The 17,684-nt window shown below is 40.1% G+C and overlaps 1 protein-coding gene across 1 annotated transcript in view; it reads left to right on the top strand.

Annotated features, from left to right (window-relative positions):
• The window catches only part of afdna (afadin, adherens junction formation factor a), a 184,847-nt gene that overhangs the window by 112,752 nt on the left and 54,411 nt on the right, over positions 1-17,684 (top strand). The window contains exons 17-20 of the mRNA XM_052012073.1: positions 490-755; positions 3,383-3,524; positions 4,129-4,136; positions 5,456-5,654. Of these exons, the coding sequence (XP_051868033.1) occupies positions 490-755; positions 3,383-3,524; positions 4,129-4,136; positions 5,456-5,654 (615 nt within the window). The remainder of the gene's footprint in view (positions 1-489; positions 756-3,382; positions 3,525-4,128; positions 4,137-5,455; positions 5,655-17,684) is intronic.

The raw sequence follows: 17,684 nt of genomic DNA on the forward strand, positions 1-17,684 counted from the left end.
TCTGATGAATAATTTCATGGAGGACTGTAATAACTGAGAAACTATCTCATTTTGCCTTTTATTGTTGTATTCCATTTTTGGATGTAGAGAAAGTTTCTAAGGTCTGAGAGTTGGGTTGCAAAATGTTTCCTTTACAAATGAATATGGAGATGTGCAAAATCAGATGGTAAATAAGAATTTTATGTAGTACTGTTACCCTGCCTGCTGTCATTGGCATTTTGCAGATTATTTTATGTGTAGAAACAGTGCCATTTCTCAGTGGTTATAGAATATCAGCTTGTTTTCATCCAGGGTGCATCTGCCTATCTGAATTTCAAAATGGTTTAAATTGCAGGGATATTGATAAAAGGTGTGGAAGTGATCTGAAGCACATTTTACAAAAGTAGAGAAGGTTTTCTTCTAAACTGAAATATTCAAATTTGCAAATAGATTTGTGACTGAGGGATTTTTACAAAGCTTGCTTGACCCGTTTCTCATTTTATTTTCTAGATGATGTCTTGCACACGCTGACTGGAGCAATGTCTTTGCTTCGACGGTGTCGTGTGAATGCAGCTCTCACTATCCAGTTGTTCTCTCAGCTCTTTCATTTTATTAATATGTGGCTATTCAATAAACTGGTGACTGAGCCAGACTCGTGCCTCTGTTCTCACTATTGGGGTGCTATCATTCGACAACAGCTTGGCCATATTGAAGCTTGGGCAGAGAAACAAGGTTTGGAACTGGCTGCAGACTGTCACCTTAGCAGAATAGTACAGGTCAGTTACTGGGACATGTGCACAATTCTATGTATAGAGCTCCAGTGTTATTCACATGGTATTCTAATTCCACATCAGTTAATATTTCATGGGTGTGTCATTAAAGAGCTAAATGTTGAATTTTTTTTGAAATAAAGTGCTATGAATGAAAGATTACCTATTTTTCAACTTACTTAATGGTGTACTTGTGAGAAAAGGGAAAAATTGTGCAATATATTGTTAGATGAACCAACTCCGAGAAATGAATTGAACATTTGGGTTCTGAGAGTACTCCCAGTTGGAGTCGAGCCAATCTTAGTTCCCAATCTGGTAAAGCCCTTGCAAATGTCTGTAATGGTTAGAGACGTTTTGAAAATTGGCAACACCAGACAACACTGCCCTTGGTGATAGCAGCATGTAGGTCAGCACTGGTTTATTTTTGTTACCAGCCCAGTTAGTGACAGTTAACTTTTTGTACTGTTAAAAATATCACTTGATAAGTTTCTAATACTAGTTTGAAATTAAAAGTATGTGTTATGTTTCTGTTTGTTCTTTGCTGCATGACTTGGGTAGCAAAGCACATTAGAATGAAATGCCATTTCATTAGCACTATTCAAAACCAAACAGCTGTCAATTTCATATCTATTTCACACTAACTCTTGGAAAATTAACTGTTGAGTCTTCAATGGCTGAAATCTGCCTTGGATGTCTAGCCACTGAAATATGACATGCAGTATTATCTTCAATTAGCCTTAAAGTTCATACAATAACATTTCATTTATCCCATGATTCAAACTAGCCCTGTGCACCAACATGTACAGAGTTTTTATGTACTGTTTGAGAGCAACAGAATTTTCTATGTGCCATCAAATATCACTTGGCCAAATAGAACTTGAAATTAATTCTGACATTTGATATGCTATAATGACCGGTACTGTGATAATAACTTCTTGTTTGCAGTCATTCATTTGATTCTCTGATGAGGGTAGTATATTTGATGGTCTGTATATGAATTTTGATGTGTCAAACTTCCAAATGAGAGGCTGATCAGAAGAATAAAACTCCATGGCACTTAAAGTATCAGTTTGCTTCAAAATGAGCTGATTGGTCAGAAGCAAAATGTTAATGTTCTATGAATGTTTTAGTGACTAGTGGAAGACTGCTTGCAACAAGATTAAGCAGAGCTCCATGAAAGATGCCTTACTTTCATGTTATCTGTTAATGATGGACTTAAACTACAGGAGCTATAGATAGGAGATGACATAGAAATCAGCTGTGAGGTCAATAGCATATTTTGCTGTTTACTGTGGGGAAAATGTCAGTGTGCAGGATGATGCCCTTTATTGATTGAGGTATGGAATATAAAAATGGGGAGATGTGTGCTGGAACCTTAAGACACTTAATTAGGCTACAGCCAGACTGCAGTGTTTACTTCTGATCTCCATATTACAGCTGAAGTGATGGGGCTTAAGGACAAGGATGTTGTTAGGGGTGGGGACTAATATTAGGAGGAAAGATAGATTAGACTGGGATTGTTTTCTTCAGAACAGAGGAGGCCGAGGGGGAATTTAATCAATTTACATAATATTGAAGTTCTGGATGCAATAAATAGGAAGGACTTGCTTTTGCAGAAAACAGTAAGCAGCAAATGTAGATTTCAGAACATTGGTAGAAGGATTTGAAGGGAGTTGAGGAAACATCTTTCTTGTTTAAAGAGTGGTAGGGACTTGAGACTTGCAACTGGAAAGGATGCTGAAGACAGAATTCTCTTCAGATTTTAAATATCTGGATGTGCCATAACCCATAAGGTTGCAGACCAAAAACTCTGTAAAGTGGGATTAATTGAAAGCCCATTTTCAATTGGGTGTGATGGGCTGATTGACTGCCTTCTAGTTAAACACTTCTAATTCTGATTTGACCTTTAGTTGGACTTATCTGCACAGCCTCTGCAGCAATTTTGGTTTGCATTCGAATTTCCTTGCTGTGGATCACGTTTCCTGCAATCATTCTCCATTCCAGTATCTTACAAGAATAAGGCCATGTGCAAAAGGGTGCTTTATTTCCTTAAACAGTTCATTTCATATTGTTTTAAGGCATTATTAACATGAATGTTCTTTCTTGAATTGTTCATACTGACAACTGAGATTTTTAGTTCCTCTTGTTGGGCTTTCAGTGCATTTTGTATCTTTCCACAAAGCATAGGAAAGGAACTTTAACAATGAAAGGTTATCCTCCAAGGCAAATCTGCAGAAAACAGTCCAGGGTCAAGTAAGTCATTGTCAGCAGTGGTGAAGTTTTCAGTGTGCTATTGCAATTTTTAAAATTTATCTGCATGATCAAAGCCATTAAACAGTACATAAAGGATTTATTTAAATGACGATGGGTAAGTGTGCCAGTGTTGAAGAAGTGTGATAGTGCCTTTATCAAAAGTGGCAAAACGGTAAAGCTGGAAACTAGATTTACTGGAAGAATCAAAGTACTCTTGGTCTTCCCTTTGCAATGTACATAAGTAACTTTAAGCCATCTGTATTTTAAGATGAGAATTTCTTTTACCTTGCCAGTTGAAAGTTCGTGAAAGAATCTCATCATGGGAAAAATTGAATATAAATTTTGCTGCATGTGTTTGAACTTGTCTGTTACTCTTTTAGGCAACTACATTACTAACGATGGACAAATATTTGGCAGAAGATGTTACAAACATCAACAACACATGTTTTAAGTTGAATTCCTTGCAGCTGCAAGCATTGCTTCAAAGTTATCACTGTGCCAGGATGAGCCTATATCCCTCAGGTATCTAGATTACCCAAAACAATTTCATTTTCAGATTGCATTTAAGCCCTAATAAAAATGTCACAGCATTGTTTGGCATTAAAATCTTTTGACAATTTAAGTAATTTGATGAGGGGGAAGGTGAAAAGAGAGGAATTTGGTATACTGGAAGGAAATGTTGGATGTGCATGTGTTCTTTGCCAGAAGAAAAATGACTAAGATCACTAGTTGCATGCTTTTCATGGACAGCAAATGTTTTTGCTTCCAGATAAATGGGAAAATTTTATTTTCTGAAGGAGCTGGTATTGTGTTGAGACTTGTATACTAGGAGCATTATGATTTCATTTGATTACTTACTAGTGTGGAGGTAATGGTTACTTTCCCATGCCTCTGGAAGTACTAAAAACCTAAAGCAGCTATGTGGCAATGTATGTATTTTAATACATGTGTATGTGTATGATGCCCTATTCATTTTATTTGGGATGAGGGTGTCTCTGGCAAGGCCGTAATTTATTGCTCATGCAGAAATATGAACTGTTGCTAGAGAGTCAAGGAATTGTACAACACAGAAATAGATCCTCCGGCCCAACTCATTCAGGCCAAGCAAGATCTCTATCTGAGCTAGTCCCATTTGTTTACAAACTGCTACCAGCCTTATAGTAAATGGTAAATGGATTTGTATCCCCTCACCCCCAAAAATAATCTCCAGTGCCAATGATAGTTGTATTGCTTCTGAAATGTTATGGATTCAGATCCCATTTGAGACAAAGTGCATGAAACAGACTGATGCTCCAGTGCATGCTGAACCCTGTAGAAGGTCTTTTGGATGAGATGGTAAGTGAGCCCTTGGTTGTCTGAAAAAGATCACATTGCAATATTCAAATAACAGGAGAAATTTATGACCTGGCCTGCATTTGTCCATGAAGCAATTTAGCCACTAACAAATAGTTTAGTCACTTACTTCACTTCTATTTAGGGGCTCTTGTGCATTGTTGGCTTTGTTTCCTTTGTTACAGCAGTGTACTTCAGAAGTCCTTTGTCTGTAAAGTGCATTGGGTTATCCTGGGGTAATGAAATACACTTCGTTTTAGAAAAAAAAACAACTTTGGACAGATGTAGCAGAAATTGGGAATAAAAACAAATGGAAGATGGTGCTTTATTAAATTTCTTTTTGCAAAAAATTACTGACATAAAGAGTAGATTGTAAAGTGTCTGATAAGTTTCTAAAAATACATGTAAAGACTGACCTGGGACCTAACCAGTGAAAAGCTAGAATACAATATACTTTGCCTAAAACCAAACTGGAATGATAAGGGATTTTGACTATACACTTTAATGGAATGACCAGTATGGAATAACTTGATTTTTTTTTCCTTTTTCATATGGGGTCTCAATCTATTGCAGAAACTTAGCTTCAAGTACTTGCCTTCCAAAATGAAATGCGGTGATACAGATGTTTGTTTGCCTGTCAGTTTGGTTGAATTAGTTTTCTGTCATTAATGGGAAGTTTTGTGGGTTCAAGCTTCACTTAGATGATACCAGTTTTGTACATTCAACCTGATTGCTTGGAATCTGCTGGTTTACTGCAGCAAATATCAAGTATTATGAGATTAACTCAATTAAAAATGCTAATCAAAAACAGTATTATCAGTGATGTGTATTCCGTAATTGGAGAGTAAGTGATGTATGCATTAAACTCTACCTTCAATTTGACCGTTAAGGAATGCATGAGAATTAAAGTTTACATACTTTCTCATTGTCCAATATATTTTGCTTCATTATTTGAAAATGGCAATGTGTAACCACTACTTTCTGATACAGCTCTTTTAAAAAAAAATATATTATGCAATTTATACTCTCATAATCAGCTGATATTTAACCTGCATCAATGTGGTGTACACAAAACTTTTATTTTTTGTCATGAATCCTAACCAGCAATCAATTTTTTTTAGGAGTTGATTGAAAATGTAGTGGCATTAGCTGAGAACACAGCTGATGAACTTGCTCGCAGTGATGGTAGAGAGGTGCAGTTGGAAGAGGACCCTGACCTACAGCTGCCTTTTCTGTTGCCTGAAGATGGATATTCTTGTGATGTTGTCAGGAACATTCCCAATGGTCTTCAAGAGTTCTTGGAACCACTTTGCCAGAGAGGTACTTAACCCGCACCCCCCCCCCCCCCCCCGCCCCGCCTTTTGTTTTACTAGCATCATGAGTGATGCAAAAAGTTCAGTCTTTCATTGCTGTGCCAAATGCAGGTTTATTACAGAATTATCTACCACGTGCACATTACTTTCTGAATGCTACATTCTTTCAGAATGCTAAAGTCCATCAAAGAGGAAATAGCTAAACATTTAGAAAAGGTGAATATAATTAAACCTAGTCAACAGAGTTTTATGAAAGGAAAATCATGTTTGGCAAATTTACCTGATTTCTTTGAGGATATAACATGGAGAGTTGATGAAGGGGAATATGTAGTGTATTTAGATTTGCAAAAAGCATTTGATAAGGTGCCACATAGGAGGCTGGTGTGTAAATTAAAAGCCGATGGTGATGGAGGAAATGTGTTACAATGGATTGAAAATTGGTTGCCTCATAGAAAACAGTTGGAATAAATGGGTCCTTTTCAGGCTGGAAGGAGGTAACTAACGGAGTACTGCAAAGATCAGTTCTTGGCCCACAGCTGTTCATTATTTACATTAATGACCTGGAGGAAGGAGCCGTATGTGAAATTTTCAAATTTGCCAGCAGTACAAAAATATGTGAAAGGACATGTGATAAGGATACTCTGATTCTACAATTGGATATAAATAGGTGGACTAAGTGGGCATAAAATTGGCAAATGGAGTTTAATGCAGGGTCATGCACTTGAGCAAGAATTCAAAAGGCAGATTATTATCTAAATGGAGATAAGTGAAGTGGAGAGCATTCTGGTCTTCAAGTGCATGAATCACTAAAAAGCTGACAGGCAGGTCCAACAAGTAGTTAAGAAGGCAAATAGCATTTTGGTCTTTGTTGCAAAGGGGTTAGAGTTTTAAAAATAGGGAAGTTTTGGTGCAATTGTACTGGGTGTTGGTGAGGCCTCATCTGGAAAACTGCAGAGTTTTGGTTCCCTTACCTAACAAAAATAAAGTAACGTTGGAGGAAATCCAAAGGAGAACCACCAGGCTAATTCCTGGGATGAGAGGGTTGTTCAATCAAGAGAGGCTGGATAGTTTGAGCCTGTATTCCTTGGAGTTTAGAAGAATGAGAAGTGAACATGTATATTAGATCCTAAGGGGGCTTGACAGGGTTGATGTTGGGATGTTAATGGGGAGAGTCTCAAACAAGGAGACATAACTACAATACAAGGGGCTGGTCATTTAAAACTGAGAAGTTTCTTCTTGCAGGTGGTGATGGATTTCTGGAATTCTCTGCCCCAGCAAGTGGGAGGGTGGGGAGCGGGGATTACAGCAACCTGTCCCTGGCGAGTGGTGGAAGGAAGTATGGCGACCCTGCCCTCAATGAGTGTAGGGGGTGGGGGAGTGGCGACTTGGCCCCCGGTGAGTGGGGGAGGGAGGACCACGACAAATATTACCTGGTAATCCAGATGCTGATCCTATTGGTTGGATAGCAGATTATTGGAGTTTTACTGTACTAAACTTGCAAAATTATATTTTTTAAACTTTGTTTCCTTATGGAAACAAGTCATATTAGTTATCAAATAGAAACTGCGTCCTTAAATAGATATCTTTACAATGTATCACCTAATTATAGAATTTAGATATAAAAATTATCCCCAAACTTAAGACAGCTTTGATTTGCATTCTGAGTAAATTTAGGATTCTGTTACAACAGATAAACTATTGCCCTTCTTGCATCATAGTGTGTCAGTGTTTCTTTGAATCTTTTCTAATTTAACCTAGGAACATAGGAGACTGAGGGGTGACCTTGTAGAAATGTTTAAAATTATGAGAGGCATAGATAAGGTGAATGGTAAGTCTTTTCCCCAGGGTAGGGGAATCCAAATCTAGGGGGCATAGATTTAGGGTGAAAGGGGAAAGATTTAAAAGAGACCTGAGGGGCAACCTTTCCATGCAGAGGGTGTTGAGTATATGGAATAAGCTGTCAAGAGGAAGTGGTTGAGGCAAGTACAATAGTATCATTTAAGAAGCACTTGAATGGGTACATGAGGGGCATGGCTTAGAGGGATATGGGCTGAACGCAGGAAATTGGGACTAGCTGGGTGGGCACCTTGGTCAGCATGGACTTGTCGGACTGAAGGGCCTGTATCCATACTGTTGCTCAATGACTCCGACTCTAACCTGTAAGTTGTTGATTGGTCCTAGTCTAATGCCAGGTCTTTGTCCAGTTGTATGGTACACTGAAGAGAAATGCAGCATTTGGCTACAGTTACCGCTCCTGATTCCTATCCAAATGGAGGTGCATGTGGTGGGATGTTGTAGAAATAATCTGTCAAGTTAGAAATTTTTTTAAACAAGATGTTGCATTCTGTGGAAACAGCAAGTTTTTTTTATATACATGTTACGTTATCACGAGATGAGCAGCACCCCTGTAAGGAATTCTTAGATTGGGAAAATATTTGGAAGCTATTTTTCAATGATCTTGTAACCTTGTGCATATGACTCATTTATGATGAACATTAGCTCTTATTTGTTCATTTGTATTTTATTTTCTTAATATTGCATTTGAAAGACTTTTAGGTTCTTTAAAACTTACAGCCAGTTCCAGTAAATCATTTAGTAGTTAGATTATCTAGAAATGGTCTGTCATATTAAACCAATAAAATTGTTGAGTTGATTCCTAGTTCGTTGATCAAGGTGCCTTTGGCAGTAGAACACCAGTGCAGATCTTAAGGGCACAACCCATCACATCCTATCAATTTGAATATCTGTACATTTTTGCTCTCTTTTGCCAATTTCCCAACCAAGTTAATTAGCTGTCTTCAATTCCATGACTTTCAATTCAATCAGAGACTTTATCAGATATCTTTTGAAAATTCATACATTTATAGGAATTCCTCTTTTGACTATTTCAGTCATGTTATGAAACACTCTTCCCAGTGCTGAGGAAGCTCCAAGGAAACTTGATCTTCTCTCAGATATCAAATTCAAATCAGCATACAGTGCTCAAGTGGTCTCAAATCCCTTGCAGTCTTTGCAAGATTCGATTTTCTACTCTTCCCTCTTACTATGTAGTGCAACATAATTTTATTTAACCTAATTGCTGAAAGTGTATGTGTATGTACTCTGTCTTGTCAGCAAATCAGTGTACTCTGATCCTGCAGTACATCAACTTTCACTGGTTTTTCAACATTTTCAAAGGATTGTTATTGCTTTCTTGTTCACTTAAGCTTGCGCTCTCTTATTCCTTTGTTAACTATGTCCTCCTTGTAACTTCCTTGTTTTCCCCACTCTCTCTTCTCCCGCTCCCCCCTCCCCGCCCCCACCCCCCGGCTCCTTTTTGTCGTCCTGTCTTATGTGTTCGTCAAATTTAGATTCATTATAGTGGTCCTCCCCAGGTAAAGGTCAACTCAAAGGACCTGTTTGTTCCTGTTGTTTTCTGTCCTTTTGTCAATTCTCCAAGCTAACATTACCTCTCTTTGAGTTCTCTATTTTGTAATCGTGTATTGTATGGTACCTTATCAAATACTGTTTGAATATCCACACATGTAGGCTTCCATCCACCCTGCTAGTTACAACCTCAGAAAAATTCAGATTTGTCTATCTATTTTGGTTAGCTCAGATGTGGATGTCAAGAACATAGTCTCTGGTCTAAGACTGGAGCTGTCTGAAGACTAGGTTTAAGCATTGCTGGAAATATTGTAATAGGTCTATGTTAGCGAATCTCATCAATGGCACTTAAGACAGCATGAGCTGTGTCTTCTTATGCCATGGAGTGAAGAATGATGTCTTTTCAATACTACATTTCTATGCATGTTATACTATTTATTTTCTGTAGTTTCCACCACCACCCCCACCCCCCCAAAGTTGGCAGGGAGGTCAAGGGTGAAGTTGAAATGGTGGAAGATTGGGGGATAATGATTCTTGTACCCTCCACTGGTTGTATTCAGGATTGTTTTCTTGGCACAGCTATAAGGTACAGAAAAGTTTATTTGCTGGTTCTGTTGGTTATCATCAGGTCAGGGAAATTTGGGCTTTTACTACCAGGATTTTTGAGGACAATAAAATGATCAATCTGTTTTGTTTTCCAAGATATTAAATGTTGTTATGAATTTTATGGGTTGGGGAAGAAACTGAACATTTTGGGCCAAATCTTACTGGCCTGGGCCTACTGCCTAGAATTGCTGCCCATCCTGAGTAATGAGATAAAAATCTGGTATCTGCATTCAACATCTGGTCCAAAAGAGTTGGTGCATGGGGGTCATTGCCTTAATGCTGGTGACATTAACTTCATTGAGAACGTTTGCATTAATAATGCTGACCTTCCCACTTCATCCACAAAATATTCCCAAGATACCTACCCGGTACTGGCATTTGTAGCACTAAGATTAACCTCAATAGACAAACCATTGAACTAAAATATGAAATTGTGTGCAAAGTAATCTGGGACTTCCTGTGTCTGAGAGGAGCAATTACCACTATTTTACACCCTAATAAGCTTGAGCTGTCTTGGAATGTTCTTGGTATCTCCAATTAAATGACCATATATCAGATTATGAAGCATCAGGTTCATTAATATAATCAAGCAGAATCAAAAGAAGGTTTGCTATCTCTCGTGACCTCCCAATGACTTTACAACATAGTTCTCTGCAAGGTTTCAAACAGGCCAAAACTTAAATTATTTTACATAAGAGGCCAACTGTGGTCTACATCAGGTGTCAGTGGAAGTTGTCTATTGACCACCAAGTAATGATGCCAATGCTGGGCATACTGTAACTCAGGAAATTGGAGCTGCCTGTAACATGGGTAATATAATCATGTAAGACTTTAACCCAACTCTTTCTCCGCTGCATTGATGCTGCTTGCACCTGTGCAGAACTCGTCAATTTTATCACCTTCGCCACCAACTTCCACCCTGCTCTCAAATTCACATGGACCATTTCTGACATTTCTCTCCCTTTTCTAGATCTCACTGTCTCCATCTCAAGGAGTTATTTACTATAAACCCACCGACTCCCACTAAAGCTAATGAAGCTTTTCTGGGCAGTGGTGAGAGTTGTGAGGAGGATACAGAATAGCTTCAATGAGATATACCATAGAACCATACAGCACAAAATAGGCCCTTCAGCCCACCATGTTGTGCTGTCCATCAAACCACCCCCACACTATCTAACCCTTTCCTCCCGCATATCCCTCTATCTCACATTCCTCCATATGCCTATCCAACAAACTCTTGAACCTGTCCAATGTATCTGCCTCCACCACCACCCCAGGCAGTGCATTCCATGCACCAACCACTCTCCGGGTGAAAAACCTCCCCCTGACATCTCCCCTGAACCTCCCACCCATAACCTTAAAGCCATGCCCTCTTGTCTTGAGCATATGGTTAGCCATGTCAGAAAATAGAAGAGCAGAATAATCTTTAAATGCAAAATTTTGAAAAATGTTAGAGTTCAGAGAGACTTAGGGTATCCCTTTTCAGAATGTTAACACAGGTACAACTAGAAAATGTGAAGAAAATATGTTGGTCTCTGAGTATAAGAGTAAAGATTCTTACTGCAATTATGCAAGGCTCAGGCAGGGTCATATGTGAAACATCATGTACTGGTTTGTTCTGCCTACCCAAGATGCACTTGTAAGGGTTCTGTGTTGAAAACTGACCATTGAAAACTGATAGGGGACTTGATGAAGGAATTATCCCATGCAGTGAGATTAAGCAGACTGGGGCTATACTTGAGTTTAGAAATTAATGTCTTTGAAATATAAAAATTCTTACAGGCCTTGACAGGATAATTGTGGAGTTGATGTTTCTTGTGGCTAAAGTGTCTAGAAGCTGGGGTCACAGTCTCAAAATATGGAGTCAGTCATTCAGAACTGAGATGACAAAATTTTATTCTCCAAAATGGTAGTAAAATTTTATTCTCTCAAAGGGTAGTAAAATTTTGTACTCAGAAGGGTTGTGGAGGCTCAGTTATTGATAAATGTGTAAGAAGTTGTTGCAACAATTCTTTTGCTTTCTAAATGTGGAAAGTTGAGTATTTGTTATTTCCGACTCCTGGTGACACATTTTGAGTTTCTCTAACTTGCTGAACAATAATGGTCGGGGAAGGAAATCTGCCATCCTTGCCTATTCTGACCTATTTGTGGTGCCATCCACACTAATGTGGTTGACTTTTAAGTGTCTCCTCAGTTCTGCAGCAATTATGTATAAACAGTAAATGCTGACTTTAGCAGCAATGTCCACATCTTGTGAATGAATGAATGAGTTTTTTCAATCATGTAGTAATAACCAAATTTTAAATGCACTAGTTGCCAGTTACAAAATTAATTTTTGATAAAACTGAAACTTTCCAAGACTTGTGCGACCTGAAAAATGTGGGAAGTCGGGAAGTCAGGAAGCCTCATCTCCCTGATGCCTCCATCTGTCAGTGCACCCAACTGCAGCTCCTGACAGACCAGATCATGGAACTGGAACTGGAGATGGATGTACTCGGGATCATCCTGGAATCTGAGAATATCACAGCCAAGACTTTTACAGAGGTGGTCAGAGCTCGCGGTCTGTGGGCCAAAGATAACAACTTGCTGATGAAATTTTTAGGGATTAAGAAATATAAGACTTTTGCTTCCAATATCTGTAGTCTTACTATTAAATTAACTATAGGCCTACTGCAGATATTCATGGACAAATGAGTTTGTGATATTTGAATATTTGGACATTTTGAAGAGCGAAAAACGCCATTGATTTTGACTGAATTTTATTATATTTTATACTATTGCTTATTGTAAATGTATTTTTTCTATTATGTTTTACAATAAATTTGGCTTTGGCATCGGCCCTCCATCTGCCGTATACGCTCCCTTATAGTGAGGGCGGGACCCAATCTCGTTTTCGGATTATACCTGGTGGATGCTACACCTTAAACAGCGAAAAGTGCACTTAATTCTCTATCAAGCTTCAGATAGATGGTAGACCACCAGGAAAAGTAAAGGAGTAGGCAGTCAGTGCAGGGTTCCCCCGTGGCAATTCCGCTCACTGACAGTTATACCTCTTTGAGTACTATTGAGGGGCTAGCAGCAGTAGTCAGATCTCTGGCACTGTGATTAGCTCAGAGGGAAAGGGTGGAGTCAAACGGGGCGATAGTGATAGGGGACTTGATAGTGAGGGGAAGAGACAGGAGAATCTGTGGCCGCAGAAGAGATGCCAGGATGGTGTGTTGCCTCCCAGGTGCCAGGGTCAAGGATGTCTCTCAGCGGCTACAGAAAATACTCGGGGGGAAGGTGAACAGCCAGAGGTCATTTGGTACAAACATGTGGTAGAACAAGGGATGAGGTATTGCAGAATGAGTATAGGGAGTTAGGTAAGAAGTTAAGAAGCAGGACCTCGAGGGTAGTGATCTCTGAATTACTCCTAGTGCCACATGCTAACAAGGTCAGGGATTCAGGTTCTTGGACCATTGTGATCTCTTCTGGGGGTAGAGGCAACCTCTATAAGAGGAACGGGTTACGCTTGAACCAGAGAGGGGCCAGTATCCTTGCAGGGAAATTTGCTAATGCTACATGAGAGGATTTAAACTGGATTGGCAGGGGATGGGACTCTGAGCGGGAACAAATCATGGGATAAAGCAGCAGCCAATAAGAGCAAGTTTAGTAATCAGGATAGCCAGGGGCACAGTAAAGGCAGGGAAAGGAATACCCAGTTAAACCATTTATTTCAATGCACTAGGTTTAACAGGTAAGGTTGGATGAACTCAGAGCATGGATTGGCTCTGAGGACTGCGATGTTATAGCCATAACAGAAACATGACTGAGAGAAGGGCAGGACTGGCAGCTCAATATTCCAGGATACAGTTGCTACAGGCGTGACAAAGGTACAGATAAGCAAAGAGGGGGTGTTGCCTTTTTGATGAGGGAGGACATAACAGCAGTACTTAGATGACATTCTTAGGGGTCATCTAGTGAGGCCATAAGGTAGAACTTAAAAAAACAAGGAGTGGGCCACTTCTGTGGGGATGTATTATAGACCCCCGGATAGTTAGCGAGATCATGAAGAGCTGGTGTGTAGAGAAATTGCTCATAGTTTTAAGAATAATAGAGTTGTATTAGTGGTAGATGTTAATTTCCCCAGTTTTGACTGGACTACCCAGAGTGTTAAGAGAGTATTGGGGTGGAATTTGTGAAATGTGTCCAGGAAAGTTTCCTGAGTCAATATATAGAGGACCCTACTTGGAAGGATGCAATACTGGACCTCCTCTTGGGGAACAAGGTAGAGCAGGTAACGAAAGTGGCAGTCAGGGAACACTTTGGCTCTTGTGAACATCTACTAGTTTTAAGATAGTGATGGCAAAGGATTCGATAGGTCCACAGGTTAGTATCCTAAACTGGAGCAGGGCTAATTTTGGGGGAATTAGGCAGGATCTTGCAGGTTGAGTCGGTAGTAAGGAAGGCACATGCAATGTTAGCATTCACTTTGAGAGAACTAGAATATAAAAGCAAGGATGTAATGCTGAGGCTTTATAAGGCACTGGTCAGACCACATTTGGAATATTGTGAGCAGTTTTGGGTCTCATATCAAAGGAAGGATGTGCTGGCATTGGAGAGAGTCCAGTGGAGGTTCACAAGAATGATCCTGGGAATGAAAGGGTTAATGTACGAGGAGCGTTTGATGACTCTGGGCTGTACTCTCTGGAGTTTAGAAGGATGAGGGGAGGGGGGGATCTCATTGAAACCTACTGAATATTGAAAGGCCTGGATGGAGTGGATTTGGAGGGGATGTTTCCAGTCGTGGGAGAGTCGAGGACCAGAGGGCACAGTCTCAGAATAGAAGGACGTCCCTTTAGAACGGAGATGAGTAGGAATTTCTTTAGCCAGGGCATGGTGAATTGGTGGAATTTATTGCCAAAGGTGGCTGTGGAGTCCAAGTCATTGGGTATATTTAAAGCAGAGGTTAATAGGTTCTTGATTAGTAAGGGCATCAAAGATTACGAGGAGAATGGTGTTGAGAAGGAAAAATAAATCAGCCATGATCGAGTGGTGGAGCAGACTCGATGGGCCAAATGGCCTAATTCTGCTCCTATGTCTTATGGTTTTATCTAGTAGAGGTCAACTGGATGAGCCTGTTTGAAGGGAACGCAATGAATAGCAAGTGGGAGGCTTTTAAGGGTGATATCAAGAGTCCAAGAGCAGCATGTTTCTGTTAGGGTGAAGGGTAAGCCTGACAAGTTTAGGGAGCCTTGGCTGATGAGGGATATTGAGCCTCTGGTCAAGAAAAAGGAGGAGGCATACATTGGGTTTAGGAGGTCGGGGATGAGTGAATCCCTTGATGACTGTAAAAAGATTAAAATACTCCTAAGAGGGAAGTCAGAAGGGCAAAGAGAGGGTATGAGATGGATCTGACAGGTAAGGTTATGGAAAATCCGAAGAGGTTCTATAGTTATATAAAGAGTAAAAGGATGGCTAGGGAGAGAGTAGGTTCCCTTAGAGATCAGCAGGGCCGCTTATGTCTTGAGCCACGGGAGGTGGGTGGGATTTTTAACGAATATTTCTCCTCTATTCACTGAGGAGAAAATCATGGTTGTTCAAGAGATCAGGGAAAGTAGTGGAGATGTTTTGGAGGAAATTCATATCGCCAGGGAGGAGGTACTTGCAGACTAACAGTGCATTAAGGTGGATAATTCCTCAGGGCCTGACCAGGTGCATTCTCGGACTTTGTGGGAGGCTAGAGAAGAAGTTGTGGAGGCCCTTGCAAAGATATTTGCTTCATCATTAGTCACTGGTGAAGTTCCGGAAGACTGGATTGTGGCTAATGTTGTTCTGTTATTTAAGAAGGATAGCAAGGACAAGCCAGGGAACTACAAGCTGGTCAGCCTGACATCAGTAGTGGGGAAGTTACTGGAGGGAATTCTGAGGGACAGAATCCACCAGCATTTGGATAGACAGAGTCTGATTAAGAGCATGGCTTTGTGCATAGAGAGTCATGCTTGACAAACCTTTTAAAATTCTTTTGAAGAGGTAACCAAAAAGGTAGATGAGGGTAGTGCAGTGGATGTTGTCTATTTGGACTTGCGCAAGGTCTTTGACAAGGTCCTGCAAGGTAGGCTGGTCTGGAAGGTTAGGTCCCATGGAATCCAGGAAGAGCTAATTGGGTGGATTCAAAATTGGCTTTGAGGTAGGAAGCAGAGGGTGGTGGTTGAAGATTGTATCTCGGAATGGAGGCCAGTGACTGGTGGTGTGCTGCAGAGGTTGGTGTTGGGACTCTTGTTGTTCATTCATTATATAAATGATTTGAATGTGAATGCACAAGGCTTGATCGGTAAGTTTGCAAATGACACAAAATTAGAAAGTGGTGTTGATAGTGAAGAAGGTTATCATAGATTACAAGGGGATCTTGATCAGTTAGGGAAGTGGGCCAAGAGTCACATGGATTTCAATACAAATAATTGTGAGGTGATGCATTTTGGAAAGTCAAACCAGAGTAGGACTTGTACTATGAATGGTAGGGCACTACAGAGTGTAATGGAACAGAGGGAATGAGGAGTAAAAGTGTATAATTTGTTGAAAGCGATGTCATAGGTTGATAGGGTGGTGAAAAAGGCGTTTAGCATGTGGGGCTTCAACAGTCAGGGCATTGAATATAGGAGTTAGAACATTATACAAGAGGTATATAAGATGATGAGAGGTATTGATCGGGTAGATAGAGGCTTTTCCCCAGGGCTGAAATGGTGGCCATGAGGACATAGGTTTAAGGTGCTGAGGAGTAGGTATAGAGGAGATGTCGGGGTAAGTTTTTTTTACTCAGTGGTGAGTGCATAGAATGGGCTGCCAGCAACCATGGTGGAGGTGGATACAATGGGGTCTTTTAAGAGACTGTTGGATAGGTACATGGTTCTGAGTAAAATAGAGGGCTATGGGTAAGCCTAGTAATTTCTAGGGTAGGGACATGTTCGGCACAGCTTTGTGGGCTGAAGGGCCTGAATTGTACTGTAGTTTTTGTACGTTATGTTATGTTGCAGTTGTAAAGTTGTTGGTGAGGCCGCACTTGGAGTAGTGTACAGTTTTGGCCACCCTGTTACAGGCAAGATGTGGTTAAACTGTAAAGACTGCCAAAAAGATTTACGAGGCTATTGCCAGGACTAGAGGGCCTGAGTTACAGTGAGAGGTTGGCCAGGCTAGGACTTTATTCCTTGGAACATAGGAGAATGAAAGGGCGACGTTATAGAAGTGTTTAAAATTATGAGAGGCGTAGATGAGGTGGACAGTAACTGTCTTTTTCCTCACGGTAGGGGAGTCTAAAACTAGGCGGCATAGATTTAGGGTGAGGGGAAAAGATTGAAAAGGAACCTGAGGTGCAACTTTTTTCATGCAGAGGGTGGTGAGTATATGGAATAAGCTGTCAGAGGAAGTGAGTGAGGCAGGTACGATAGTGTCATTTAAGAAGCACTTAGATAGGTACATGGAGGGGTGGGGCTCAAAGGGATAATGGCCAAGTGCAGGAAATCGGGACTAGCTGGCCGTGGTCGGCATGGACTCATTGGGCAAAGGGCCTGTATCTGTGCTGCATTGCTCTATGACTCTGACTTTAAGCTGTCATTACTTCTGAACAGAAATGAAATAGGTATACCTCATCCCAAGAGAGCATGCTGATGCACTGGCTTATAGAAAGCCTTGGTTTACATCATACACGTGTGCTCGAAATGCTGTTTTACTGGCTTTACTTCAATCAGATCACTAACTGCTTATTTGCAATGATAGCCTTATTTTACACACACTTTTTTAAGTAAAGGAAACAGGTGATCAAATTTAAGCATAATACAGGACAAAATAGATGAGTCAATTATATTGTGTGATACAGGACTAGATTTTCCAAACTGATTACCCTGTTTACCATAGTTTATCCACAATGCATGTACTGAGGATTTGTTTCATTTGTTTTGTTCATGATCATTGTGATTTACCTATTAACTTCCTGATGTCATTTTAATTCTGTCAGTAAAGCTGGTTGCGTAGTAATTTCTTTCAAATATTATGGGTAGGTAAATGCAGAATAGGAAATTCTAAATGTGCA

This window comes from Pristis pectinata, chromosome 3 (genome assembly GCF_009764475.1).
Source record: "Pristis pectinata isolate sPriPec2 chromosome 3, sPriPec2.1.pri, whole genome shotgun sequence".
Taxonomy (NCBI): Eukaryota; Metazoa; Chordata; class Chondrichthyes; order Rhinopristiformes; family Pristidae; genus Pristis; species Pristis pectinata.